Source organism: Scomber japonicus, chromosome 15 (assembly GCF_027409825.1).
Source record: "Scomber japonicus isolate fScoJap1 chromosome 15, fScoJap1.pri, whole genome shotgun sequence".
Lineage (NCBI taxonomy): Eukaryota > Metazoa > Chordata > Actinopteri > Scombriformes > Scombridae > Scomber > Scomber japonicus.
Window position 1 is genome coordinate 1,152,172 of NC_070592.1, and position 26,514 is coordinate 1,178,685.

The window sequence follows — 26,514 nt, forward strand, 5'->3', positions numbered from 1 at the left end:
GAGTCTGAAGTCTTGTCATCAGGATCAGGTTGTAAATGTGTATCTGGATGTGAGTTCCTGTCTGGTTCTGATCCTCCACAGTCCTCTCCATCAGCTTCTGTTTCCATCTGTTCAGTTAGTCTTTGATGAAGATGTGAGGACTGAGGTTTCTCTTCATCATCTTCACTCTTCACAGGAACAGGAGTCAATATGAACTTGGTGATATCAGCCTCCTCCAGTCCTTGAAGCTGCTCTCCCTCCTGACTGGTCCAGACTTCCTCCTGTTCCTCTTTAATGCGAGGAGGATCTGGGTCCTGCTGGTCCTGCTCCAGAGGAAACTCTTCTCCACATCTGTAGGAAACACCATCAGAACCTGTGATTTCATGTTAACACTAAAATGATTGAAAATGCTGCTATGACTAGACTATGACAGGTTTCCATGACTACGTACTGACATTTGCTTGTTAGATTTAAATAAGACGGCATTTAGGTTCAACCAAGGCCAGACTTTTATCAGCACCATTCGTGTGGCGATGTTTATACGAACACAGTGAAACAGTTTTAGCTTCATTGAGGTCAGGACTTCGCATTGACCATCATCTCCTCCAAGAAACGCCAAGTCAGTTAAGTGAAGCTCAGCAGCAGGATACAACCTTCAGTCCACTAAACATCTCATTGGCTGAGAAGAGTCGTTCCAGCACAACATCAGAGAACCTGGACCCGAGTCGGTCACAGTCCGCTTTGGAGAAGAACATCAGGAGGGAATCCGCCAGTGTGTGTGAGAGAGAGGAGCGCTCAGTGCAAACAACACTTTGGTGCATTATCGCCACCAGCTGGTATCTAACAGGAAATACAGACAACTAATCATGAAAAACATCTTCTCAACTAATTTACTTATTCTGAGATAAATAATATATATGTTATATCAGAATGTGTCCTTTTCCTTTCTGAGCTTTTGAATCATATATAAACATATATACAATCTTCATGCTTCATGCTTTACTGTTTCCTCTGGTCCACATCTGCCGGTAACTTTCCTGTCATCAACTTTAATTTTGAAAAGTGTCCGGAGACAGTCGAACATGTTAAAACATCTATTCTGAGTAAAGAGAGAAACTGTACAGAGATCTGTTGAACTTTGAGAAACATTTAACATGTCAACCTGCTAACTAAAGGAGATCTGGAGAGAACAAAAACACTGTTGGAGTTTCTGCATTTCACTTTTCTGTGCCAGGGTTATTATAGTTTGGATTTTTTATTTAGTTTTTCAGTTTGCTTTTTTATTCCAGTTTAGTTTTAGTGAGTTTAACAAGTGATGAAGTAGTTTTAGTTTAGTCTTAGTTTTCTTGTTTCAGGTTTTAGGAGGAAAGTCTTGATTAGTAGAAGCTGTAAAGGATGAAATAATGCTGACACTGTGTTTGGTACTAACAGTTATCTCAACCAGTCACACTGAACACTATACAGTTACCATGGAGACGATGAACACTATACAGTCACCATGGAGACAATGAACACTATACAGTCACCATGGAGACGATGAACACTACACAGTCACCATGGAGACGATGAACACTATACAGTCACCATGGAGACGATGAACACTACACAGTCACCATGGAGACGATGAACACTATACAGTCACCATGGAGACAATGAACACTATATACAGTCACCATGGAGACAATGAACACTATATACAGTCACCATGGAGACAATGAACACTATACAGTCACCATGGAGACGATGAACACTATACAGTCACCATGGAGACGATGAACACTACACAGTCACCATGGAGACGATGAACACTATACAGTCACCATGGAGACAATGAACACTATATACAGTCACCATGGAGACAATGAACACTATATACAGTCACCATGGAGATGATGAACACTATACAGTCACCATGGAGACAATGAAAAGAAAACTACAACTGAGCTGATTTTATCTGCTGTTCACTTTAGCTTTAGTTAGTTTTGCTTTATTCATTCTAGTTTTTATTTAGTTTTAATTTTTATTTCAGTTAACATTATTTTTCACTGCTAGTTTTAGTTTTAGTGGACTATAATAACCCTGTTCTGTACCAGAGGATATAAAGAGTAAATAAATGATGAACTCTGCCTGTAGGGGGCAGCACCTCACTGCTGCTGCGCTAAGCTGCCAAACCAAAAGCAGCAGAAGAAGAAGAAGAAGTCCATGTTAGTGTTTGTGTTGCAGTGAGAGCAGAGTTTGGTGAACACACCTTCTAATAAGAGCAGAAAAGCGTCAGTATTAGTTTAGTGTGAGCTGTGTGGAACATGTGCAGCCTTCAGAGTGTGAAGCTTTTCGTCCAGCAGCGGCTAACTGCGGCTGTGGAGGAGATATTTGGACATTTAGAGAAAACAATAACCGAGTATGAAGAGGAGATCCACCGCAGACACCGCAGGCTGCTGGACGAGCTTTTAAAAGCTGAAACTAAGCAGCGAAAAGCAGGTTTGTTGTCTTTATGTTGTTGGAAACATGTTGATGCTCTGTTCATGTGACCGGGACTCAATGCTAAGCTAATGCTAACAGCTAAACCCTCCTACAGACTGTTAGCCGCAGCTAGCTTCATGCTAAAGGCCGAAACATACGAACCAACAACTAACTAGTGCAGTTATTAAGAGTTTTACATGAAACCAGAAACACTCTGATATTATTATCTGTGTGCAGCCTCTCTAAGCTGAAGACTGGAGGCTCCAACAAGAGCTGCTAACATTATTAATACATTAGTTTATTAGATTAAACAGGACTTTTATATCATCATCATGTTTATTGGTTCACACACAACTGATTTAACTGTATTTATATATTTATTTATGTAGATACAAAGTCCAGGAAATAATGAAGTTGGTCATAATAATATATTCTGTCAGAAAGTATAATAATTAAAATATGTATCACAACAAGTTACTTCCTGAAGGAAGGAAGGAATGAAGGAAAAGAAGAAGGAGAAGAAAGAGAATACAGATGGAAGGAAGACAAGAGAAGACAAGAAGGGAGGAAAAGATGGAAGGAAGGAAGGGAGCAAGGATAGATGGAAGGAAGGAAGGGAGCAAGGACAGTTGGAAGGGAGAGAAGAGAAGACAAGAAGGAAGGAAGGGAGCAAAGACAGAAGGAAGGAAAATAACACAAGAAGGAAGGAAAAGAAGAAGAAGGAAACTGGGCCGGATTGGACATCTCGGTGGGCCGGTTCTGGCGGGGTGGGGGGTTGGTAAACTGGCCGACCGACGCGCGGGGGGGGGGGGGGGGGGGGGGGGGTTGAAGCAGAACATAACAGTACTTCTAACAACTTTATTTGATTCACAGCTGCTAGTGTTTTGACTTCGACAACCCAACTACATTTTACCGCAAACTTGCGACTAATTAACTTTATAAAGAAGGTGTAAGGGACGGGACGGGACGGGACAATATTGTATTCAAAATATAAAATATTTTATAGGACTTTTTAATGTGTGATTTTATAAAGGTGCACGTGATACCAATCTTTCTTTCACCAGCTGTCTTCTCTGCACTAAGGCACAGCTTCCACGCTTCTAGGGACGTGTGTGTGTGTGTGTGTGTGTGTGTGTGTGTGTGTGTGTGTGTGTGTGTGTGTGTGTGTGTGTGTGTGTGTGTGTGTGTGTGTGTGTGTGTGTGTGTGTGTGTGTGTGTTATGTGAGAGAGACGCGTGAGTGACAGAGAGACGCAGGGAGAGCAGAGAAAGGAAAAAGGAAATGCAGCTTAACGAATACGATGCATATTTTTAAAATAGCGTTAAAAAAATAATTAATAACGAAACGCAATATGTGGCGGCCGGTGTTGAATCTGTGGCGCACCGCCACGAATTAGTCTATGTGTGGGAAACACTGGATGGTTTAGGTTTTATTTTAGTGGGTCAGTGAACTCGTGTGGATGATAATAAAGGTAAGGTAGGAGTGGAGTGGAGTGGAGTGGCTGTAACATGTCAGACACGAGGTCGACCTGCAGCAGCACACGCGTCACATTTACATGAAGAGTAAAGCAGCACAAGGTTTCACATGTTAGCCCTGAATACACATCATCCATATTTAACATGACTCAAGGAGACAGGAAGCAGAGTAGAGCAGGAAACACTCAGACTGACAGAACAGACAGATAGTAACTCACATTGATGAAGCTCAATAGAATCTGATCACAGACTTTAAATCCTCCCGTTGTCCTCAAGTCAAGGGAGGAAGGAAGGAAGGAAAGGAGGGAGGAAAGGAAAGAAGGAAGGGAGGAAGGAAAAGGGGGAGGGGGGGAAGGGAGGAAGGAAGAAGGAGGGAAAGGCAGGCAGGAAGGAAGGAAGGAGGGAGGAAGGAAAGAAGGAAGAAAGAGAAGGAAGGAAGGAAAACATTAAGAGGGAATCTGATGCTAAACGGACTGTAAATGTGTCAGATATCACTGATATGAATAACTCACACTGCTATAGTTACCATGGTTACTATAGTTACCATAGTTACTATAGTAACTCACACTGATGAAGCTCAATAGAAGCTGATCAGAGACTTTAAATGACTGAATCCTCCATCACTGAACACTGGAAGCTCATTAGAAGCAGATGTGTTAATAGTCAGTATGAACAGGAGGAATGATTACAGAGAGGAAAACCTGACTGCTGGTTAACACACACCGGAAACACTGTGAACCTGTTCCTTTAAATCATAACTGATGGTTTTCTATAATGTGTTTATCTGTATTTCAGATGTCCAGCAGAATAAAGAAGAGATTCCCTCTCAGCAGCAGCAGTGGAGCTCCAGTCTGGACCAGCAGGACTCACAGCTCCCACATATTAAAGAGGAGCAGGAGGAAGTCTGGACCAGTCAGGAAGGAAAGCAGCTTCAGAGACTGGTTGGTGTTGATATCCCATCCTCTCCTGTATCTGTGAAGAAGAGTGAAGATGATGAAGAATCCTCACAGCTTCATCAAAGCCAAACTGAGGAGTACAGAGACTTTGTGGGAGGATCAGAGCTAGCCAGCAACGTATATCCAGATAGTTATTTACAACCAGTTAGTAATGAGAAGGCTTCAGACGCTTCAGAGCCAGAGACTGAACACAGTGAAGATGACTGTAAGGACACTAGTGAACCTCAATCAGGTTTAAACTCTCTGACAGCTGCTGAAGGTCCTGTGAGTAGTGTAATGTGTAATGCAGTTAAAAAGTCATTTATCTGCTGTGAGTGTGGTAGAAAGTTTGGTCGTAAGGACAGTCTGCGGAGACACATGCGCTACCACACAGGAGAGAAACCGTACAGCTGCTCAGTTTGTGGTAAAAGATTTTCTCAGAGGCCGAACTTGATTCGTCACATGAGATGTCACTCAGGAGAAAAACCCTTCAGCTGCTCATTCTGTGACACGAGCTTTGCCGTGCGCAGTGCGTTGGTAAATCACATGAGGATCCACACTGGTGAGAAACCCTTCAGCTGCTTGTACTGTGAGAAAAGTTTTACACAAAAAGGAGGTCTAAAAAAACACATGACGGTCCACACAGGAGAGAAACCGTACAGCTGCCCAGTTTGTGATAAAAGCTTCTCACAGAAGGCTAATCTGACGTACCACTTCTCCGTGCACACCGGACAGAAACAGTTCAGCTGCAGTGTTTGTGACAAAAGGTTCACATGGCAGTCGCAGGTCAAAAGCCACAAGTGTGTCGGTGAGAGCAGCAGCAGTAACTGAACCTTCAACAAGTCTGAGAGACCCTGCTGTGAAGGAGACTTCTTCATTCCCATCTCAGTCACCAGTTAGCTTAGGTGGGAGTACTCCATACCTTTAACGGTGTTGCTGAAGAAACTCGATACCAAGTAGTATTGAAACGTCTCCCGTCAAACGATGCCTGCAATTGATCCTTTTTGCACCCAGAACTATTACTCTGCACTTGCTCACAGCCAATCAACACAAGCGTTCTTGGATTTAACCCTTTATAGGACACTCATTGAAAGGGAGGAAGGAAGGAAGGAGCGAGGGAGGAAGGAAAGGAAGGAAGGACGGAGGAAAGAAGGAAGGAAGGAAGGTAGGGGGGAGGAAAGAAAGAGAGAAGGAGGGAGGAAGGGAAGAAAGAAGGAAGGAAGGAAGCAGAAAGGGGGATGGAGGAAGGAAAGAAGGAGGGAGGGAGGAAGAACAGATGGAAGGAAGGAAAGAAGGAAGGGAGGAGAGAAGGAGGGAGGGAGGAAGGACAGATGGAAGGAAGGAAAAGAAGGAAGGACGGAGGAAATAAGGAACGAGGGAGGGAGAAAGGAAAAGAGGAAGGGAAGAAAGAAGGCAGGGAGGAAGGGAAGGAAGGAAGGATATTGAGGATTTTGGGATTTTTACAGAAGTTACCAAATATAATTATTTGCCCAATAAAGGGTTAAAGCGACATGTGATTGGTCCACTGCCACAGCAGCTACGACCCGTCTGTGGTGGTGAATCTGAGTTAGCGTGTTTAGCAGTTCAGCAGCCAAGATGCCTCCTAAACGCTGTAAAGTGAGTCTAAGCTACACACTGTTACACCAGATAACAGACAGAGACCTAAATGTGTTAATGGGAATCTGATGAAGGACTCAGCTGGTATCAGGATCACTTTAAGGGAACTTGGATTGGTGCTGGTATCATCATGTTTTAAACGATACCCAGCCACCGGTGGGAACAACATGGACATTTTTGGATCATCATGATAAGATAAGAAGAAGACAACTGATGTTACAAATGCTGAGTACTATAAGAACTGTATAGTAATATGTTGGAAATACTGTTACAGCTGGATCAAAATGTCTGTGAGTGCCAAGGTTGATTCATCAAGTCCACAAATCCTCCTCCTGCAGACTTCACCAAATGAACCTTTGGAAATTACATTGTTTTGTCAATAAAAGAAATAATGTGACATTTAAGTTTGATGACAGCTCCCTTTTTTTTTTAGTTTTTCGTGTTAATTTATTGATACAGTGAAGTTTGATAATGCACACAAAAATAATATTAATTTGGATTTATTCATTAACAAAGGTTGATCACTGTTTCCCTGACCCATATACTGCAGACATCAACTGATTCAAAGTGAAATTGCTCTCATCCTTAATTCCCCTCAAGTAAAGACTGGAGACATTGATGCCTTTGAGGAGTTTCCTTGTCTGTTCAGTCCTTAGTCAGATTGCTCAGATCTATAGAAGGAAGTGGTGGGACTGGAATTAACTGTGGTTAGCGTTTTGGCAAATTATTTGGTACACTCGGCTGTGGAAGCTGACAGTGGAAGAAGCCACCGTCAGCAGAGCTAGGTAGGTTTTATTTCAGAGGAGCTGACTGTAGAGCATCCCTGTCCTTTCTGAGGATGTGGTTGCTATGGCAATAGAGGGGACAGTTTCCAGCACTAGCTGCAGTGCTCACCAACAACCACCGGGTGGCATAGTTGAGGCTGCTGGGACTTCAGTGCAAAAACTCATTTATTTCAGCAAATGCACAGAAATGACAGAATAATGTCATATATGCCAATAGATGTGTTTAATTTGGCATAAAAATAGTACCTATTGTCCACAGCTGCTTTATACTGTATGAAAAGGCCTCTCCTTCAGATAATTTAATATTTTTTCATTCTTTATTTATTTATTGTTTTGAAAAAAATGCCAATTTAAATGACTGATAATATCATGCTTAACTGTCAGAAATACTATTTCAGACAGGTTAATGTCACCATGATTATGGATTCTGAAGTGTAAAGTATTACAGCTCAAAATGTCTTCAGTGTAATGAATGGGACACAAACTATTGGGACAACTACTTAAACATCACATTGTTTTTGTTTTGGGGTACAGCAGGTTGGTTGTATGTGACTGGTACAACAGGACGTACCACTCCTAGGTTTAGTTTGTAGCCAAGAGGAAATCCTAGATATGAAACAAATGGTGAATCAAGTACAAGTCTGTGTACAAGTTCAAGGGCCTGTAGCTTACTCAACTACTGTACTTCTATGAAGGTATTATTGGTGCAAAAGGTTTGTGCACCTGTAACAGTGGAATTTGTAGTTGTGTACAGTGATTGTGTATGTGTGTCAGTAAATTTGAGGTCACATACTCTATGAGTTGTGTACTTGTAGATTTTTTTCTCTCCACAAATACTACACAAAACTTACACATTCACAAATTCTTAATTACAGGTGCACAAATCCTATTTTACAAGTCACAGATTAAAAAACTGACACATTCACATTTTTGCTCCTATTGTTGTAGTACATTTGGTGCAAAACATATTTGTGTACCTGTAACAAAAAATGTGAAGTCGTGGATAAAATTTGAATATGTGCAATAAATATTCAAATTATGTAAAATAATTTCTCACGAAAATGTTTGTGTTCTTTTAAAACACAAACACAAATCGACAAGTACAACTGCTCGAATCTTCCACACGAGTCACAGATTCTGTTTCCTTCAACTACAAATCACAAACCGCGCCTCCACTGAGATATGTGGTGCAGAACTATCTGTGCATTCAGTCTATGGAGCAAAAGGCGGGTGCTGATCTGAGATCGACTGATCCCACAGCCAATCAGAGAGGAGAGGGGCTTTTGTCCCACAGCCAATCAGAGGACAGCGGCTTTTGTCCCACAGCCAATCAGAGGAGAGCGACTTTTGTTTCTATGCTGAGTGAGAAGATGCAAAGTTCCCGCCCGTGGATCTAACGTATGCTAAAGCAACGGTAGCAGATACATACTCAACTTTCAAGGTAGGTTGTATTTTTAACCACATTAATAAATAATCCCCGACGCGAAGCTGAGAAATTTAGCGTTATGTTATGTTATGTTTTGATATATATATACACTTACTTATATACTGTTTTACTTTAAAAAAGACGGGAGATAGAAAGTGAATGACAGAGAGAGGCGACCGGTGAATGACATGAATAAAAACTGTTTTCTGATTACTGATGGTTTAATGTAAGCCTATAAACACAGCTGTGTATGATATTTTATCCGACCCATAACGGATCCTGCAGATATAACTGTGAAACGCAAATCACTCCTCAGTATTAAATACACACATTATTCTACAGTAGGCTAGATGTTTGTCCGGTCCCAATTCCACATGTAATTCACATTTATTTTCAGCGTGATTTATATTAGTATAGAATATGTTATTAATGAGTTTATACATGTATTTATTTGACGTTTTTCCTGCCGGACATTTTGGCCGTTGATATTTTAATCTGCCGGCATATGGCTAACATAATGACATAAGTTAAATTGAAATCAATCCTGATAAACTGTGCGTTACTGTGAAATTTAGCGTTATGTCACTTTTCCTCTGTTTTGATATGTTTTCAATGAATACACATATATCTATATGTGTGTATTGTTGTAGTCTTTTCTATCATAAATTGGAACAAGAGAGTCAGGGTCAGATCGGCTCATGCAGGTTTAGTTTTCAGACAACAGACGTGGAAGAGTCATCTAACTTATATGCTGTTTTTCTAGTAAAGTAAATTACTCCTATTCTCCTCTGCCTTCTAGGAAAATGACAGATCATAGTGCTTCACCTCAGGTGAGTGTCATGTCATTTAAGCAATGAAACCTATTTAGCATATTTATTTTGTTGCATTTTGTGTTATACATTGACTTACCATAACAAATAGAAATATAGTATTGTTATAACGTTACATTTAATTTAATTTTCACATTTTTCCAAATCACCAGGAAACAAACATTGATAGAGCAGTCCGCATGCTGGTAAGCTGCATTGCCAACCACACAGGAGCCGGGACAGGAGCCGGGACAGGAGCTGGGAATGCAGGGATGGGAGCCGGGATGGGAGCTGGGACTGCAGTGATGGGAGCCGGGATGGGAGCTGGGACTGCAGGGATGGGAGCTGGGACTGCAGGGATGGGAGCTGGGACTGCAGGGATGGGAGCCGGGATGGGAGCTGGGAGTGCAGGGATGGGAGCTGGGACTGCAGGGATGGGAGCTGGCAGACCGACAACTGTTCAGCAGGAGATGCAGAGGTAAGTTACTGCCTACCTAGCGTTGAATTGCAAGAAAAATACATGTTAGTAGTACCAGTGGTTCAGCAGGGAGGCATTCTTTTAAAAGTTGGATATTTAGACTTCACATATTGATAACTGTCTACTCTTCGTCCAAGGTCATTCCCATCCATGTTCTCTGGCCAGAAACGGAGAAGGAAAGGAGGAGATCCACCACGTGTCACTGTGTGTAAGCACAGTGACATACAGTTCTGTTTGCTGCCAGAAAACATGGACAGAACCCCAAGAAATGAGGCAGTCCTACTCCAAGCAGGTCTTGGGAGAAGGACTGTCTCAATAGCTGATAATGCCATCCACACAGAGGTGAGTTTTAAAGACATTTTTAAAAATCATCTCGAAAGAAGTAGTGGTTGATGTGTGATGACATTAACATTGATATTAGTTATTCTGCATTGAAATAGCTTTCATTATGCCACACAGCTCTGTGGTTTTTAACATACTAAATTAAATTAAAGCTGCAAGCAGTGATGAACGGGCCCTCGCGCCCCCACGCATGTCGGGCTGTGTCTCAGTCGGAGAATGTAGCATCACCAAGGTCTTATGTCTCAGCTGAGTCAATTTCAGGTGTAAATACTTAAGATTATGAGAGAAATCAGTGAAAGAATGAAGCAAGTGACTTCCTGTTGCCAGTAGGTGGCGCTATGACTGTCACTACATATGAGACTGTACATTTGTTCACACCAGGACACTGAACAAGCATCTGAAATTTGAGATTCTCTGACCCAGTCATCTAGTCATCACATATTTGGCCTTTGTCATACTAACTCAAATTCTTATGCATGTTCATTTTTCCTGCTATCAACTTTGAACATTTTTGTCACGAATATACCACACCCAATAAAAGGTACCACTTTACTTAACAGTCGTTACAATATTATGCCTGATTGGCGTATATCTTCAGCAACCTGTTCAACCTTATGTTATCAAGTACCACGCATTTCTGGAAACAAGATAAGTTAGTCCGTCAGAGACATTCAAGATCATACAGTGCACACTATGATATTTTTTAACTTTTTACAGATAAGCAGAACACTGCTGTTAAATTACCCAAAAATGAGGGGCCTGCTTGGTGGCTGGCTTCTCCAAAAAGCTTCAGGTAAGAGTACTTTTTCTTTGTTGTATACCATACAGTACCTTTACTATTAAGTATAATATGGTTATAACTTTTTTCATCAATAATGTACATTAAAATGTTTCACCCAAAGTATACATGTGTTGAAGTGCTACAGGTTTGTTTGTGTTAAATATTCAGAATATGTGGTGGTGTTTTACATTGAATACTAAAAGTATCTTTTGATGGAAGATTTTTCTTCTAACAAATTGTTATCATTCCAAAAGGTGGCAGTGGACAACGCCGCATAACCCCACTGCCACAGGGGTCAGAGGGCTATACAGCAAAAAATTTGAAAACCTCGTCCAACGGTGGGAAGTATGTAATCTACATCACTCCACTTCAAGAGAAAATCGACACCACTCCTTTGCCCTATGATGCAGAGGAGTTTAAACACATGCCCAAACATGCATGCATGTCATGTGGGCAGTCAGTTCCTCTGCCGCTGCTACAATTTCACATTGAGTCCTGTGGTGATGTAAGTTATCTTATGACTATGTAAAAAAGTAACTCATTATTAATTACTTTACAATTGGATAAATTGATTGTACTGTAACCTTGTATTCAACAGAAAAATGTATGTTAAAATATGTTAAAAAGTATCACTAATGGTGTTTTTAAATTTCTCTTGAAGAAACATGAATCTGATGTAAATCGATTTGTTTCTGATGAAGAGGAGTCTGAGATTGTGTCTCTGGTAAGCTGTCACTGAACTCTGTTTCATAATGCTGCATTTCATACCAATGGCACAAAAGCATTACTTATGGGTTATGTGCATATTATGGCTGTATGATGATTTAAAAAGGGATACTTAGCAGTTATTATGGACAGTATTGCAGTAAGTGCTGCAGCAACTCCTGCTGGACAATTGTCATGTTCAATTTAATGTATGTGTTGTATTATAACTGTTTGCCTCCTAGGACACCTGTCCGGTTTGTGGTGAGCATGTCCCCACATCAGTTATTGAGTACCACGCCAGCACTTGTGGAGAAAGGTATAGCTGATAGGATTTATTGAATAATACTGGTGAATTGTAAACATAAAATATGTACAGGTCACATAGAGTCCAGTGATATATTTCTTGAGTGTAATTTGACTTTGAATAATGGTGAAAACCAAGAGTTATATAATGACTTTCACAGTACATGGTTAGACAGCTGATGGCAACTGCTAAACACTGTAAAACCATTCTAAATTAGTGTGCATTCTTTTGTTTCCTTCTTTATTTGTGTGAAGCTGTCCTGTGATCATGGATGATGTTGCAATAGCTTCTGGGAGCTGCAGTAGTGCCTGTACCTCATTTGATGCAACACTTAGCGCCTCAGCTGCCCTACCCACAGAGGACATTCCATTATCCACACCTGTGAACAACACAGATTTAGGTTTGCATTTATTTGTGTGTTTGTTAAAATTATGTTATACAGCAAGTAATTATGGCTTGTATTTTTAATGAATGTGTGGACAAAACTTGTGTAAGTGATACAGAGAAGCTCTACAGGCCTACTGTTTTCCTGTGCAGGATCTAAGTAACTATTTTCCATTGCAGGCTGGAAAAGCATGGTTGACCCAGAGCATGCTGCAGAGGAATACAGAAAACAATGTCTGCACAATAAAGAAGATGAGCCTACGCTTAAAATCAAATTTGACATCAGAGAGGATGTAGAGGAGCAAGAAGGCAGCATCTTCAACTTGTATAAGGCTCGTAACACTGACTGGGCCAGGCCATTTCAAGCTAAATTACAAGGTACTGTAATACCAATCAGGATTTCTCAAAATCTTACACTGTGGGCTTGATATGATGTTACAATTTGAAGTGAGCATAATGGATCGGGGACATCATTTACAGAAGGTCAACATTTCCGTATTAAAATTACATTTTTTGATTTGTCTTGTGTAATATTCAATTTCTTTGAGATATTGAATTGCAGTCTTGTGAAGCCATAATCATTACAATTAAAATAAATAAAAGGAAATAGGACTTTTAATATTACACGTAGTGTGTAATGAATCTATGTGTATTTGTTTCATTTTTTGAATTCAACCATTGAACCTTTGTTTGCAGGAGATGTAGCCATTGGAGATGGGGTAAACCGCCACTTCTTCAGCATGGTCATGCACAAGTTGCAGCATGGTTTCACTACTGATTTTGGTAAGTTATGTATATGTCAAGACAAGTTAATATAGATATAAATATATATAACAGAAGACAACATAAATAATGTTCTTACTAAACAGTTGTGGACTATCCATCCCGGATTCGATTCATAGGATACCTGTCAGAACTGAACAAGGTGTTGAACCCAATCGCACGACTCGAGACAAAGTACAATTGAATAATAATTTAATAACTAAGTAGCAAAGAAAAGTCAGTCTTACAGAGGAATATATAATCAAAGTAGACAAATCAAAATCACTCACAGAGAGGAAAAACTGTGGAACCAAAAATCAATCAAATCTCTTTGGAGGAAAAGTAACTAGGATACAACACAAAGGCAATGTATCTAAATAAAGCAAGGCTGCATGTCACATTTATATTGTGTTCTCTGATGTGTTATTTCCCTTTAGGAAATGCATGTGGCACTGTGCTCTTTGAAGGCCAACCTGACCACCTAATCCCTTCCACGTCCCAAGTGTTAGCACAGAATGAACTATTTGTCATGGCAGGGAGAATGATAGGACATTCTTTCCTTCACGGGGGCCCTCGTCTGACAGGTGTTAGCCCAGCAGTGCTTCATGTTCTGTTAGACAATCCACCCCAGACAGCCACCATCACCCTTGAAGATGTGGCAGACATAGACATCAGGGAGACAATAACACTGGTAACAACAGAGAACCATAATATATTTAATTTGTGAGAGTTTTTATTGTTTGATTTCTGTAGTCTGGTCCTGCATTTTTTGCTAATTTAGCTGTGGTGGATGTGAGCGTTTATATTTAAAGTTAAAAAAAGGGCTTGAATGTGTCATTATTCCTCATGAAAGTGGCTCTCTGTGTCATATGTGATTGCCATGTTTTCTTTATGATACGGAAGCTTGAAGATGGACAAGGAGAGAAGAGAACTAAAAGTGTACTCACTGAGGATGAGAAGGCAGCTGTGAATGCTTTGGCACTGTCATGGGACCTTCCGGTGTTAACAGAAAGCAACCGCACCTGGCTTCTGCATAATCTCCTCCAGCATGCAGTAAGTATAAATGTCCAGTCCACTGTCCTGGAAGGACTTGCTCAGTTGAGAGTTAAAGTTATGCTAGTATTTATTGATATCTATATAACTGGAAAAATCTCTCCATGAAATATCCATATGATATATTGTAATTTTATTTTAGAGCTCAGTAGCACAGATAAATACATAGCTGTGGTTGAAATGTGAATTAAAAGATAAAAACATGGCCTTGAAAAGAGAAAGTCCCTTCATGTTATCCCTCTGACATTTTAAAGGTCCTTGGGCGAAACAGGCGGCAACTGAAGCAGCTCAAACAAGGGCTGAAGGACTGCTCAGTATGGAAATTATTAGATGCTCGTCCTGATACTGTGGCATCATTGTTTCCAAGACAGGCAGCAGCTGGATGCAGTGCTGAGGTAGTCAACAAAATTGTTAGACAACAACATATCTTGTAATGACAGCTGCATGGTGCACAACAAGTCACATAATCAACAAAAGAATTAAACCTGTGTATAGTTGCCATAAATATACAATGGGTACAGAAAGTATTCAGACCCTTTTAAACAGTTCACTATTTCTTAAGGTGAAGCCTCATGTCCACATTTAAAAAAATAAATTCAGTTTGGCAGGACCTCCAGCTGTAAGTCCTGTTTATTTTGACATGAGGCTTCACCATTAGAAATAGTGAACTGTTTAAGAGGATCTGAATACTTTCCATACCCACTATATTTATTTCGAACAGGTCCTGCTACAGCAAATACTCTGGCCCGAGGAAGGCGACCTGGAAGGCGAGAACGATGGGGTCTCCGTAGAGAGCAAGTGTCGGGTATTGGGATACTTGCGCCAGTTTGTGACAACAGGTGATTCATGTACTGATATTCTGTCCTGGTGTCCGCTTGGAATGTCCTTTTTGTTTTAAAGTTCTTGTTCAGTTATCTATTACGATGATTGAGTAGGGAATTTAATGAACTGAAATGAGACCACTATCGGTGGCTCTGAAAGTGTTTTAAAGTGTGATATTTGTCTATTGGGGCATGCTGTTATCCAATATTTTGATGTGACTCTTTACTTTTAGTATCACAAGATGAGCTGAAGCAGCTGATCAAATTCTGGGTTGGATGGGAGATACCCATGGCCAACATGAGAGTGGAGGTGGTGGAAGACGAATACCCAACATCATCCACATGCTTCCGCACCCTTCGTTTGCCTGGCAGTTACAGCAGCTACAAGTCATTTAGTTGTCAGTTAAAAGCCTGCATTGCCACAAGTGACACAGGATTTGGGCTGCTGTGAACAACTTAGTTGCTTTTGCTCATTTAAAGTGTGGCAATATTAATGGACGACGAACTTTGTAATTTAAAATTAAGATATAGTCTACTGGGGTCAAGAGTCCAAAGTACCCCGGTGTAATCCCTCTAAGACATTTTGCATTCTAATCAAATTTTCTTAGTTTGATTGTTACTTGTTACTGTTAATTTTCAGCATATTTGATCTCCATACATTATTACCTTTTTCAAGCCCACTGGTAGTGAAATATAAAATCTTGTTCCGTTTAAGTAATGTTTTTGTTGTAATATCACTGTTTTACATGTTCATTTATAGCTATTGAATAATTAAATACTGAAATAACTTGACTCACACTTGTGGAGAGTGTCTGGTTCTCTGACTTAAGGAGAGCAATTGAGGTATGTGTCCCTACATGAACATCTATTCATGCTGTGCACTGTGCAGTCTGTTACCGTATTGCTTTTTCAAGTTAAGTTTTATCATTTTTGAGAGTTTCAGAGAATTGTCTCAGTGTTAAAAGCATATGCTTGAAAGGACAGATCTTGTCAGGGTTATCAGAAACTGGATCCAAATGCAGATATCAAACATATTTATTTAAAGGAGGGAAACAAAAAGGTCTTCAAAAGAGACAAAAGAAACATTCAAAGGACAAAGTGGACAGTCAGCCACAGCCACCCCCTGAATATTTTTTTTTTTTTTAAATACAGTAATGACTCTGAACCCATTAGTGGGAGAAGTGAACTGAAACTGACCAGACTCCTTTGAGCAACCACAGGAAACCACAAGACCTAATGTGTTAAATGTTTTGGGGGGGGGTTTTAACATGAAATGAGAGATTCAGACAAAGCTAATTAAAAGGAGTTTTTGGATTTCTAAATTTTGGCATTTTAAGACCCTTAGAGCAATATTAGGATTTAGTTTTTTGTGTTGAGTTTCAAGTTTTATTGAAAGAAGAAAAATGAAACTGAATTGACGGAAAGAAATGTTTAAGTCAACAGCAAATTAATAAAGAGTTAGGGTGAAAAATAAAAATTTGTTATATACACTTTTTCAATATATGGAGGTTTAAAAAAGTACAGAATCTGCCTTTTTATCCATTGATGAATTAAGATTAAATGATTTCAGGGAGATATTTAATTGTAATTTTTCAATATATTAAACTATAGGCCTTTATTTGTGATCTACATCTTCTCAAATATATGGTATCTTTTTAATAAACTCACTCAAGAGATCCCAATTAATTGATCAATTAAAGAAAGGTTCATCTTTAATAAAACTTCTATAAAAATATTGACCAATTTGTTATGTATTTTTGGTCATTTATGTGCATATTAATTAATTTCTGTGGTCAATGCGCATTAGTTTTATTACATTTTGAATAAAGGATGATGGTTAAGTCGGTCACATGACTTAGGAGCCCAGAAACAACCTCTGACAACACGCTGGAGGGAGCATTTTGGGTGATGTGCTACTTATGAGGTGAATTAAGATGACTACACATGCCCTTTGTGCTGCATATATTGAAGTGCAGCTAAATATTTCTCCACTCCCATGGATGATGAGGGTCCCATTGGGTCCACAGCAGCATGAAGTTCCGCCAGGCCTTCAGGTGTCAGTGGACAGTCAGTCTCAGGGACATGGACACCACTGTCAGGATCGCTGGGTATGAGACCACTACACTCCCAGTCGATCACTGGGATGCGCAAATCCTGTAACATAAGTAGTGATTACTTATCTTGACTTGTTCCATGCATAGTGAGTGTGCTTCACAAATACTTACCCCATCAGTGTATTCGTCAGAGCTGTGCTGTAGTCCCATGTGCCACAATTGGTTCGGCGTAAGATTCCTCTCTGTGGAAAGAGGGTGATTGTCCCAGCCCTCTCTGAATGTGTCCAGATGGGCTTGGAGGCGAGGAATGAAAACATAGTGGCAGCAGAAGAGGTGAACACTGCTGGAAAGGTCAAGAAGACCATCTTCCTCCAGCTGGTGCAGCATAGAGTAGAACCTGCCTGTGACTGCTGTGAACACATCTCTCCATAGACGTTCAATTCTGTTTAAAGGAAATGATTTGTATTCACCATTTTGAATGATGTAGACAACATAGTAAATGACTGTGACAATGTTTGGGGATTGATGTGGGCAATATGGCTATTGATGTTGTTGACAGTGGCAGTCATCAGTAAAGCTGTTGTTTGCTTAAACACAAAACCATCTTGGACAGCACCTGAACCAGGCATTTTTGTACAGTTTGTCTTTTCACTGGATGTCTAAAATAACCTTGATGAAAAAGTCAATATTTATGGATGATTGTGAATAATGCTACCAGTCACCACAAACTAGCGCATTCTCCATTGCAATATAACTGTCCAAGACTAATACCCACATTTTTTGAACTGCATTCTTTAGAATAGAAAATAGGAGATGAGATGAATCTTAAAATAAATCATATTGTGAATGGGTTGATAATGGCTATTTTTCATATGATAAAAGTGGGGACGGATTGTAAGTACTGTAGGAACATGTGTGTATCTTTGTGGTTACCTCTGGTTATGTACACTTTTTCCAGCAATGAAGCTGTTCCTTCCGGTTCCTCGAAGAGAAAACATCAGGCGGGCAACATCAACATTTTCCACCCCGTGGTCACCCCGAACCCTTGAGAGATGATTGTGGAATTTGTAAGGAATTAAGTTTTTAATTTATTGTAATGGTAGATTTAAGGCAATAGGTGAGGTCACTTATATGACAATATGAGATATTGTATACAGCTCGAATATATCAATTTAAATGTACAAGATTTACCTTTGTGGAACGCCATGCTTCTCAATAGCTTCACTGAAGAAGGCAAGGGTTGTGCAGGCCTTGTTGTTATTTCTAACCCCAAGATACATAATCTTTGGAAATAATAAAGAATACCATGTTATTGTATCGGATTTGGATCCTCATTTAAATAAACACTCGTTATCAGGGGCACCACCGGACGCGAGATCCGGAAATTACGATTATTTAATTGGATACAATCAAATACCGTAATTCAATTTAATAGACTTAACTAAAGTCAATTTACTGAATCAGTCAAATATCTAAAGTGATGAAAGTGGAATTGATGATCATCATGATGATAATGACAGGTTAATGGAAACTTCTGCTGCACAACACCCCTGAATCTGCATGAAGCATGCTGTCCATGGTGCTTAATTAACACAGCTCGTATCCACATTCTTTCTGTTCCAAAGCAAATTGAGTCTCTTTCGTTAATCTATGATTTTATTGCATATTTTACGGTTCAAAGTAAGTTTTTTCTTTTTCTTTCTGGTCAGAGCAAGATGTTCCGCTACAACCTATATACAAAACACATTTTCAAAGACTGATGAATATGACATGAATTGATTAAACCTAGTACTACATATAGTGTACATGTTCATATGAAAATACAGATGTCACTTCAACATGGTACCAGTCTTTAAATAATCACTACGCCATGAACAAAAATTCTATAACGATATTCTTCAAATTATAATCCCTACCTTCCTAGAGAAGCCATCGACCCCACCGAAGATCACCATGTTGTACCTTATTATAGATGGGGGTTAAAAAAAAGTATCATCATCGAACCATTTATCTTGTACATTTACAATAAGCCCTTGAATGAGGTGGTATTAGACAAAAAACTAACCGTATCAGCTTGTGGTTGGTGTCAATGTGCATCAGGGATCTGGGGCCTGGGACACAGTATGCCCTGCGCACCACACAACGTAACTCCGACATCCTTGTAACAACCCCCAAAGTGTCGACTCTGTGCATAGATGCACGGATCCGGCTCCACTGGACGCGATACCCTTGCGCCCGTAGCAGTCCCATCACCATCCGGTATCCGGCGTTTGGGTTGGTGGTGTGTATATCTCTAATCAAGATGTCTAGCTCCTGATCAGACATCGTGCTGTACAGATCCCTAACACAGAGACCCCACTCTGACATCCGTCTCTGGAGTGTCCACCTCGAAACCCCTTGAAGTCGGGCTATACATGTTACTGATAGCCCCATACCAAGAAGCTCAGACACATATTCCTCGCTTAATATAATTCTAGGGCGACCACTCTGTCCTCTCTCCAGGGAAACTGTAACAACCTGATGATGTTCGTTTTTGGCAGCCACAAGGGCATGCAAGTCCGTTAATAAACGGAAAAAATCCTGTGGTATCTGGAGCTGGCTTGAACACGCACTGAGTAGGACCAGCTCCTGGGAAATGGCGAACTCTAGGAAGTCATGATCATGAGGGGACCTTTCAAGCCAGCCCGACAGCCGGTTATAAAGCCTGTCCATTATGTGGTCAAGCAACATTGCCTAGACAGGAGGAAAAAACAAATGACAATGAAAAAAATTCATTGGGTGTCAAAAATAAACATGATTAAAAAGCAGCTTAGGTGTTGACTGAGTGATGTATACCGGAAATGACACTCACCTGAGGTGAAGCACTATGATCTGTCATTTTCCTAGAAGGCAGAGGAGAATAGGAGTAATTTACTTTACTAGAAAAACAGCATATAAGTTAGATGACTCTTCCACGTCTGTTGTCTGAAAACTAAACCTGCATGAGCCGATCTGACCCTGACTCTCTTGTTCCAATTTATGATAGAAAAGACTACAACAATACACACATATAGATATATGTGTATTCATTGAAAACATATCAAAACAGAGGAAAAGTGACATAACGCTAAATTTCACAGTAACGCACAGTTTATCAGGATTGATTTCAATTTAACTTATGTCATTATGTTAGCCATATGCCGGCAGATTAAAATATCAACGGCCAAAATGTCCGGCAGGAAAAACGTCAAATAAATACATGTATAAACTCATTAATAACATATTCTATACTAATATAAATCACGCTGAAAATAAATGTGAATTACATGTGGAATTGGGACCGGACAAACATCTAGCCTACTGTAGAATAATGTGTGTATTTAATACTGAGGAGTGATTTGCGTTTCACAGTTATATCTGCAGGATCCGTTATGGGTCGGATAAAATATCATACACAGCTGTGTTTATAGGCTTACATTAAACCATCAGTAATCAGAAAACAGTTTTTATTCATGTCATTCACCGGTCGCCTCTCTCTGTCATTCACTTTCTATCTCCCGTCTTTTTTAAAGTAAAACAGTATATAAGTAAGTGTATATATATATCAAAACATAACATAACATAACGCTAAATTTCTCAGCTTCGCGTCGGGGATTATTTATTAATGTGGTTAAAAATACAACCTACCTTGAAAGTTGAGTATGTATCTGCTACCGTTGCTTTAGCATACGTTAGATCCACGGGCGGGAACTTTGCATCTTCTCACTCAGCATAGAAACAAAAGTCGCTCTCCTCTGATTGGCTGTGGGACAAAAGCCGCTGTCCTCTGATTGGCTGTGGGACAAAAGCCCCTCTCCTCTCTGATTGGCTGTGGGATCAGTCGATCTCAGATCAGCACCCGCCTTTTGCTCCATAGACTGAATGCACAGATAGTTCTGCACCACATATCTCAGTGGAGGCGCGGTTTGTGATTTGTAGTTGAAGGAAACAGAATCTGTGACTCGTGTGGAAGATTCGAGCAGTTGTACTTGTCGATTTGTGTTTGTGTTTTAAAAGAACACAAACATTTTCGTGAGAAATTATTTTACATAATTTGAATATTTATTGCACATATTCAAATTTTATCCACGACTTCACATTTTTTGTTACAGGTACACAAATATGTTTTGCACCAAATGTACTACAACAATAGGAGCAAAAATGTGAATGTGTCAGTTTTTTAATCTGTGACTTGTAAAATAGGATTTGTGCACCTGTAATTAAGAATTTGTGAATGTGTAAGTTTTGTGTAGTATTTGTGGAGAGAAAAAAATCTACAAGTACACAACTCATAGAGTATGTGACCTCAAATTTACTGACACACATACACAATCACTGTACACAACTACAAATTCCACTGTTACAGGTGCACAAACCTTTTGCACCAATAATACCTTCATATACTTCAGTACTGTACTCCAATTTTAGGCTCCCAACTCACACCTGGCCAAGGACAACAGATGGGCTAATCACAGTAATGTTTAATTGTCTCTGATTATCATGATCATTACAGTTTGATTGAAATTTTTTAAAATGAATTTACAAAGTGATGAGGACAAAATATCTGTGATGAAGGAAGTTCTGCTGTTTTCTCTGTTTCAGAAACAACAGACACAAATACATCAATACAAACATGAAACTAACATTTAGAACAAAGAGAAGTTCACATTTCCATCTGAAGAAATGTCAGTGAAGGTTAAAACATGGTGATGAGCAGTGAGAGCCTCCATGGATAAAAACACACAGGAAAAAGTCACATTTAAAGAAAATATAAACATAACAAATGAAAAGTGAAAAATGTGTTGACAATCCCAGTTTGACAACTTATGTGTTGAGTTTAGAAACATGGAAATAAAAACATGAAGAATTACAACATCTGACACATGAAGTCTGAAATGAAACCATGATATTTTTGCTTATGGTTATCATACCGCCAGAATCTCATACCGGCCCATGCCTAGTCTGAAATGCCTTCTGTCTATTTCAGTTTACACAACTCAGCTGTGGATTCATTACCAACCCAGAGTCCAGCATAGAGCGGCTGAGTGAATGTGGTCTGGACTCTGTGGAGGAGAGTCATGGTTTCAGAGACGCTGTAGAAGGACAGAATACCTGCTCTGTGATCCAGGTACACTCCGAGTCTGGAGGAACCAGGACCGGAGACGGGAGTTCTAATATCATTGAACAAAAATGTATAACTGTCAGTGTGACAAACTAAAGACCAAGATGTGTTATTGAATCCAAATCCAGATTCACGTCCTGCTCTGCTGATGTTCTTGTATGAGACTGCTACCTCAGCTCCTTCTCCTCTCCACTCCACCTCCCAGTAACAACGTCCAGTCAGACTCTCTCTACTCAGGACCTGACACCAACTAGTGAATCTTTCTGGGTGACTAGAATAAAACAGTTCTTGACTCATTCGTTCTGCTCTTCTGTTCCCCTCAGATAATGACAAAAATGTATGTGCAGTGTTTGGATCCAGAGTGATTTTACATGAATATTTTAAGAACTCAGCTCTGGTCTTGGGTTCTGGTTCTGGTTCTAGCATTGGAACGTCCACTTCAGTCTCTGTCAGTGAGATTTTTGTCCATTTGTCCCTCAGGATGTCCTGTAGTTTATCTCTGAGCTCTGACACAGCTGCTGTCACATCCTCAAAGTATCTGAGAGGACGGATATTGATGCTGGATGAGTCTGTAGGTTCACTGAGTTGTGACACTGAGGGGTAGTTGTGTAGAAACTGGTTGTGATCCTCTGTGTGTGAGAGCTGCTTCAGTTTAGCGTCTTTCCTCTTCAGCTCAGTGATCTCCTGCTGCAGCTTCTCCTGAAGCTCTTTGACTCCACTCACGTCAGTTTGCTGCTGGGATCTGATCTGCTGCTTCACATCAGAGCTTCTTTCCTGGAGGAGACGGATCAGCTGAGTGAAGATCTTCTCACTGTCCTCCACTGCTTTATCAGCAGAGCGACTGACGGCCTCCACCTCCTGTTGAAGCAGCTTCACATCTTTCTCTCTGTCCTGGATTCTCTGCTGGATGTTTAGTCGACTCACCTCGAGCTCTCTCTGCCTCTCCGTCCTTTCTGCTGCAGCTGGGACTGTGTCGTGGCCTTTATGATCCTCCATAGTGCACAGATAACAGATACACTTCTTATCTGTACGGCAGAATATCTTCATCACCTCATCATGATGAGAGCAGATGTTCTCCTGGAGCTTCTCCGAGGGCTCCACCAGCTTGTGTTTCTTTAACTTGGTTGATTCAAAGTGAGACTGGAGGTGATTCTCACAGTAAGAGACCAGACACTGCAGACAGGACTTGAAGGCTTTCAGCTTCCTCCCAGTGCAGACATCACAGGCCACATCTTCAGGTCCAGCATAGCAGTGATCAGCAGGAGCAGCTTGGAGTCCAGTCTTCTTCAGCTGCTCCACTAAAGCTGCTAACATGGTGTTTTTCTTCAGGACAGGCCTCGGTGTGAAGGCCTCTCTGCACTGAGGGCAGCTGTAGATCTTCCTCTGATCCTCTCCATCCCAGTGTGTTTTAATACAGCTCATACAGTAACTATGTCCACAGGAAATAGTCACCGGATCCTTCAGTAGATCCAGACAGATCGAACAGGAGAACGTTTCTCGGTCCAGCTGAACTCCTTCCTGAGCCATTTCAGCTCTCAGAGGTAATGACTGTCTAAACTTCACCTCCTGACAGGTGAAACAAGTTTGAGTTTTGATCTGAACACATGATCCTGAAGTGAATGCAGTCTGACAGCTCAGTGCTACGTCACATGTTGGTTACACCCATTTTCAAACTGTAGATCTAAAGGGAGGGAACAAGGACATATGATCACAGGGTGGAGCTTGTTTAAACAGTTTGAACACATTTGAAATTATTCAGGAGTTTGAACAAACATCATTAACATCATCCCAAAGAACATGAATAAAGCAGATCAGCTGATGGTTCATTTGTTTACTTGGCTTTAATTTCAGCTGTTGGATTTAAAAGATGTAACCTTCGAGTGTCTGTAAAGGTCAGAGACGATTCCTCTGAACACACACAGAAGAGAGAATGTCTAGTGTTTTGCCTTCTGGCTCATTTAAATGTAATTGCACTGTTTGCACTGTTTGTCTTACTGTCATGTTGTTGAGCAACTTCTGTCCTCCTACCTCACAGAGACTATTTTTCTCTAAGTTATGACATGGGTGGGCTTAGGCTCTGCCCTTGGGGTGCAGTTAAACTTTAAAGGCATTTTTGCACTAAATGGCTGTGTGGACACATTGCAAGTCCCTCCCACCTTCATGAACCATTCTCTCTACTCTGTCTGCTGTCTAAGAAAGAAGAACAGAAGAAAAGAGGTGGAGCAGGAACCTGAGTGGTAACAGAGCAGCAGCTGCAGATTCAGTTCTGTTTCCCTCAACCCATCTATTTTTCAATATCGCATCTTGTTCATTATTCTCAATTAAACTATAAACTATGTTCAAGTCCATAATTTTGTAGGTGTGGTCTTGGTTAGTGAAAACACACTTGTAGAATCATGAGTTTCTTATATTGTTGTTGATGTTGTTGTCAATTCACAGTATTTTCTTTATAGTTCTCTTTGTATTTCTATAGACCAGTAGTCAGATGGTGTAATGCCTCAAATCTAACCAGCAGGTGGCAGTATGAAGCTTTGAAGCTGGTTTGTGATCCGCTAATGAACACAAAGAAGACTTAAAAACAGGAAGAGATTTTCTTTACTGAACTGGTGTGTAGGTTGTGTTCAGAGTCCTGCTCTGTATGTCTGGATAAACCTGTCTGTGCTCTTCACAATGTTTCACCTCTGATTTATCTCCCGCTACAAGGAGACTGAAGTTAGCTTTGTGTGTTAGCTATGAATAAAGTGAAGGAGCTCAGCAGCAGACTGATGGAGACCAAACTGAGTTTCTGACAGAGAAAAAGTTTCATTGTCATTGTGTTAAAGTCCAAATGCTGAGAGCGTCGGTGAATCAGAGACTAACTGCGGCTGCTGAAGAGATATTTGTGCTGTTTGAAAGAACGATAGCAGAGTACGAGGAGGAACTTTCTCGATCTAAAGAGGAGAACAAGCGACAACGCAAACTACTGGACGCTGTTTTCAAGCCTCAACTTCAGCTACACAGAGCAGGTTTGTTCTCTTTATATCTTATTCTCACTCTGATCACCATCCTACCATTTATCCATTGTCTGCAGCTTATCCCGGACTGGGGTCAGCTCTGTGTTCCCACATTACTTAGACTTTTACTTTTTTTCAAAATTAGGCCCTATGTTCCCACAGGGTTAGGGTTATACTGCATCCAAGTGGGAAACAAACCCCAGTCTCCAGCATGATAGTCAGGCATCAGCAGATTGGATAGAACTTCAACATTTAAATGTTTTAAATTTGTGAAATTTAAAACGCCCCAGTGCTTAATTTGTGTCTGAACTCCTGACCCGATCTCTAAGGCTGAGCCCAGACACTCTCTGCTTGGATCCAGTATCTCATTGTTTGGGTCACTACCCAAAGCTGGTGAGCAGAGGTGAGGGTTGGGATGTAGACTGACTGCTGAACTGAGAGCTTCACCTTCAGGCTCAGCTCTTTCTTCACCGGGACGGTCATCACTGCTGATGCTGCACCCATCCACCTGTCAACCTCACGCTCCATCTTACTCTCAGTGTGAAGAAGACCCCCAGATATTTAATCTCCTCCACTTGGAGCAGCACCCCCCCCCCCACCCACCCAACACTGAGGGGGCAGTAAACCTGTTTCCAGCAGAGCACCATGGCCTCAGATTTGGAGGTGCTGACTCTCATCCCGACCACTTTACACTCGGCTGCAAACTGTCCCAGAGGTTGTTAGAGGTCTTCACCTGTAGAGTCCAACAGAACAACATCAACCACAAAAAGCAGAGACACAATCCTGAGGTCCCCAAACTGGACTCTCTCCTGCCCCTGGCTGCACCTTGAGACTCTGTCCATGAAGATCCCAAACAGGATCAGAGACCAGGGACAGCCCTGATGGAGCCCAACACCCACTGAGACCAGGTCTGACTTTCTGCAGAGAATGTGAACACAGCTCTCACAGCGGTTGTATAGGGACCCAATGGCCTCACAGCAGAGACCCCGGACCTCACAGATGGGGGCCTCTGCCAGATGTTCCCAGTTCACCCTCACTACTCGTTTAGGTTTCCCATGTTTGTCCAGCAACCACCCCCCCCCAACCTGCTCTAACTCACTGCCAGGTGTTGATCAGTTGACAGCTCTGCTCCTCTCTTCACCTGAGTGTCCAAGTGAGACACACGTACCCCCTTCAGGACCCCACCCTGAGAGTCGAAGAAGGCCGGGTACT

At 40.9% G+C, this 26,514-nt stretch overlaps 2 protein-coding genes across 2 annotated transcripts; one reads left to right on the plus strand and one right to left on the minus strand.

The window, feature by feature from the left end:
• The first annotated feature begins 2,171 nt into the window (after positions 1-2,171).
• Positions 2,172-5,775, plus strand: LOC128374462 (oocyte zinc finger protein XlCOF20-like). Its single transcript, XM_053334738.1, has 2 exons — positions 2,172-2,457; positions 4,709-5,775. Exons 1-2 carry the CDS (start codon positions 2,283-2,285, stop codon positions 5,677-5,679), a joined length of 1,146 nt encoding a protein of 381 aa, XP_053190713.1. The 5' UTR covers positions 2,172-2,282; the 3' UTR covers positions 5,680-5,775.
• Positions 5,776-22,138: 16,363 nt separating this feature from the next.
• Positions 22,139-23,836, minus strand: LOC128374458 (tripartite motif-containing protein 16-like). The gene has a single exon (XM_053334731.1). The coding sequence runs from the start codon at positions 23,834-23,836 to the stop codon at positions 22,166-22,168; it is 1,671 nt and encodes a 556-aa protein (XP_053190706.1). The 3' UTR covers positions 22,139-22,165.
• Between the last annotated feature and the right edge of the window lie 2,678 nt (positions 23,837-26,514).